The 4340-nt window shown below is 35.3% G+C and overlaps 1 protein-coding gene and 1 long non-coding RNA gene across 2 annotated transcripts in view; one reads left to right on the top strand and one right to left on the bottom strand.

Annotated features, from left to right (window-relative positions):
- The first annotated feature begins 360 nt into the window (after nucleotides 1-360).
- Nucleotides 361-4340, top strand: part of LOC125504809 — an 8212-nt gene continuing 4232 nt past the window's right edge. Inside the window, exon 1 of the mRNA XM_048667325.1 lies at nucleotides 361-1182. Within this exon, the coding sequence (XP_048523282.1) occupies nucleotides 402-1182 (781 nt within the window). The 5' untranslated portion in view covers nucleotides 361-401. The remainder of the gene's footprint in view (nucleotides 1183-4340) is intronic.
- LOC125504810 lies at nucleotides 2970-3634 on the bottom strand. Its single transcript, XR_007281707.1, has 2 exons — nucleotides 3390-3634; nucleotides 2970-3171 (listed from the first exon to the last, which is right to left on the bottom strand). It is a non-coding gene; the product is annotated as an uncharacterized LOC125504810 (long non-coding RNA).

A 4340-nucleotide genomic window follows, 5' to 3' on the forward strand; every position in this document is an offset into this window, starting at 1 on the left:
TCAATTCGACACACAATCCCCTTGAGAGTTGAATTACTGGAGTCCTTCGTGGAACTGAAACTATATAACTTGGTTACGGCATCATGAAAATTATTGATTGGCGTATTGGCATTAACAAAACAGTGTGGATCTTATATTACCGTTATTGTGAGTGTATGCCACATTTCCCAGAAGATATTCAACGATTTCTTACAGATTTTGGCGGACATTGACGTTGGACAAACAACTTATTATAATAATGCTCCAAAAATTTGCCATTCTATACAGTCTAGTCGAAAGTATGCGCTTTGTAAAATTTTTACAGACCTTTGTTTCATTAACATGTCAACAAATCTGCCAGTGATTTACCTATAAGTAGATTGACGTACGATTACAACAGTGTCGTTTTAAAACATTTTTCTATGAGTTATTACGCATTCAGACTTATTTTATTTGTCAACCTGGTTCTAAATGGAAATGCCGAAATCGAGATTCTGGCTCAAGGCATTGATTCTCTGGGAAATGATGATATCGCAATCGTTTTCTACGTAACTGTGAAAAATATCTGCAAAGATGACCTAGAACTTTCTATCAACATGCTTCAATGCTGCGAATCCGTTAATCCTGACGAGGTAGACTGTACTTCAATGACTCTAATTGGAGGCGACATGGGAATCTTACCATCGATGTACGTGAAAAACTTGACTCTCATCTATCCGAATATTTACTTGTTGAATCGTCGTGGAGTTTGTTCGGTTAATGTGATTTATTGCAATCAGTTAAAGAAGAGGGAAATTAGCACGGACATTCATTTCGACAGCATCAAGGCATGTCCAGGCAAGCACCGTCAATCATACTGCGAAACCATCGATTTGAATTTTAACCAGAACTGCAATCCTGTAGACTGTTTAATGAAATATTCAGGTGCAATTAGTTATTTTAACCCTGAATGTAAGCGCTGTCAGAAGGTACCAATATGCAACTCGAAAACCGAAAGATGCTTCCCAGATGTAGCATACTCGCCGTACAATAACGAATGTGGAGATCTCAACATTCCAATTTCAAAAAGAGATCTGGAACGCATTGAAAACACAGATAATACCCAAGTGAGCATGGTTAATGCTATTTGTCATTATGGAAAAGTTTCTGAAAATGGGGAATGCTTTTGTCATGATGGTTGGGTTAGTACGACGAGTGATGAAGGTACGAAAATATATTTGGCCTATAAAACATGAATATGTAAACTTGCGTGCTTAGAAATTGACCCACTGTAAACTTTTCCCTTTAACGATATATTTTTTTAAGTATTCATCAGATCAAAAAAAAAATATGCTGTTTGAAAGACAATTTAATATGCTTTAATGTGAGTATAAATTTATCAAGAAGGCTTGTCGTTTATATGCGTATAGTGATGGGCGGGTCGGAACTGACCCGACTCCATTTTCCATACACGGGTTTCGGATCTTAACGGATCTTTTATATGTATAAAAATAAAGCGGCGTGAAACCGTAGTACAACTTAGTTAACATATTATTTCGAAACTTAATGCCCACCTGCACTAAACTTCTTCTAAGCACGTCCTTACCTAAGCATACCTTAAAATTCAAGTCCGACTTAAGCTTCAATGAGTTGCACCATCCGGTTTTCACGTGTTCTTAGTTAAGCTTCAGGCAATAACCGGCAACTCTGTATTTTTCGTTCAGTTCTGTATGTCTGTGTTGTTTCTAACCGAAATCGAGATCTTTTTAAAATTTTATTTTACTAATGGCTGCAAATAAAAAATGGTCTACTAATTTCAGCGCTCCTCAAATATATACTCTTTTAGAGCTCGTCGCGTTTCATTAAAATCATTGACAAGTCATCGAAAATAAAAAAAACAAATGCTCTGTCTTCCGAAGAAAAGCCGCCAACATGCTAGAAAATAACGGGCGAATTTAATGCTATTTGTTAAAACAGTTAATAATTAATTTTTAAACAACAATTCCGCGTACGACCGCAACAATCAGGAAATTCTACAATAATCAAAAAAAGACATCCGGAAGCACATTTCCAATCAGAAAAAAAACACTTTATAAAACTGGTGGCGGACGAGTTTTGCCTTCGGTTCCAAGGGGCAATGCAGATAAAATATTATTATCTATTGTAAATAATAAGACCTTGGATGGTGTAAAAATAATAAGACCTTGGATGGTGTAAATCAATCACTTGCTGCTTTTGATGGTGATTGGGTACAGCCAAATGAAACTCCGTCATCTCTGAATTTTTCAATTAGTCAGAAAGGGCGTTCGTAAAACGTTGAAATTCAAAATTCATGATGTACGTAGGTAGTTATTTTTTGAAAATAGGACACTATGATTACAGATTTATATACGTATGTTGTATATTTGACTAACTAGCGACTGAAGTGAGGTTGGAAGAAGGCTAAGTCATGCTTAAGTACTCGAGAACGAGTCCTTAAACTTAAGATTTTCAAAGACGAACTTAAGATCGTGTCATCGGTTGGTGCAATCTATTTTTGAAGTTAGGCTCGAACTTAATGCTAAGCATAACCTTAAGTCTTCCTTAAATGTTTGGTGCAAGTGGGCATAAGTGAATTAAATTTAATAAAATGAAAAATATGGCTACTTTGCATTTATTTTTGAAAGCTTTCATACCGTTTATGAATATTGGCAAACCCGGTTCATCAATCAGTCGAGGCCGAGTGGATCCGAGCCGAGATTCGAACCCGAAACCCGAACTAATGTTCTGGGTTCTGTCGGGTCAAAAGAGCTGTGTTTCGTATCCGGATCTTGGAACCATAGAACAGGGCTTATATAGAAACGGCTCTTACTCTTGTAGAAAGTGTGTCGCTAAAGTGGCGCGCCCTGGTGGCTGAGAATTAAAGAATTGAAACAAACCTGCATTATGACCCCACTACACTTGCTTATTTTTAATTGTGCCGCAAGGGGAAGCTGATAAAAGGGATAAATGACACAACTACGCAAAAATACATATAAATATAAATATTACTTGTTGTTCATTGTTTATATAAATACTTTTTACAGATAAAAAAATCTTTGGAGCATTTTTAGGAACAACTTTAAAACATACGCCTTTTGTGATAGGAAGCCGTGCATTTTCTAACAGCCTTCAAGACACCAATAAACAGCTACCATCTTCGCAGATTATTGACGATTTATGAAAACAGATAATCTGAAAATATGAAAATATCATTATTCATTTTGAACAGAGGTTTCAGTTTAAATATTAATCTGTAATTCTATATAATACAGAGGTATTAAGTACCGGTTTCAGCAGTGAGCAACCCGATGCTATGACCTAGCTCTAATGAGAAAAATATCCTGTTTTCCATTTATTTGTTTCTTGATGAAAATGCCACCTGAATAATAAGATAAGTGATTTCGACTTACCCAACAAAATATTCACAAATTACGCATTGGAGAACATGGGGAAACATATCACAATCCAGTATGTGCAGGAAGCATGAGGCACGAAATTATACAACTTAGCACAGATTATATAGTCAGAAATTAATAAAGTGGGCACAGGCTTTTTCTTTGGATGATAGCGAATAATCAACATCGACAGACATCTTGTCCATGACAAACCCATAAACAACAATGGGGAAGATTTATTTGGCATTTGACTTGCGTTATCGCATTCATCCACAGAATATTTTCCTACAGTGGGTTGTTTTTATGATTTAATCTGTAGCTTTTTATCGTCTGTAGCGCCTCTGGCGACTATGAAATCAGTCGTTCTCGGTTACGTTTTTAAGTGAGAGTGCCCAGGGCATGCTTGGAACCGAATCTCGGCTCAACGGGTCGAGAACCATGTAGAACATTCACTCCCGACGGATCTTCTGCATTCCATTTCGCATAACGTAAGGAAAATATGTCTCATTTATGTTGTGCAATTGGAAATAAAGACATATAAAGTACTATAGTTTAACGTATATTTTTCAGTGTTAGTAATCATTATGTATAACTATTCAACATTTCAATAGATCTCTCTTACAAACGATGGTCGCTTTTGTATCTAAAATTACCATTTTTTGCATTCAGAAATTAAGACGTCAATTATGAAGAAATACTTATTTACAATAAATGGTGTGCACTTGCACGGTGGAAATTATGAAAATAAAATTAAACCAATGATTCAACTTGCATTTACTTTCTGTCATTTTATATAATGCAAGTACCTTTTTTAACTGTGTATTTAAATTTTCTATATAAACTTAATATATAACATATATTATAACTAAAGACCGGATAAAAAAGCACAAAAAAATGGAAAAAAAGTGCCTAAAAAAGCATGAAAATATTTTTAAAAAGCACAAAAAAATTAAAAAAAGTGCTTAA

The sequence above is a fragment of the Dendroctonus ponderosae genome, unplaced genomic scaffold (assembly GCF_020466585.1).
Source record: "Dendroctonus ponderosae isolate FM_Combo_2020 unplaced genomic scaffold, Dpon_F_20191213v2 Dpon_F_20191213_1, whole genome shotgun sequence".
Lineage (NCBI taxonomy): Eukaryota > Metazoa > Arthropoda > Insecta > Coleoptera > Curculionidae > Dendroctonus > Dendroctonus ponderosae.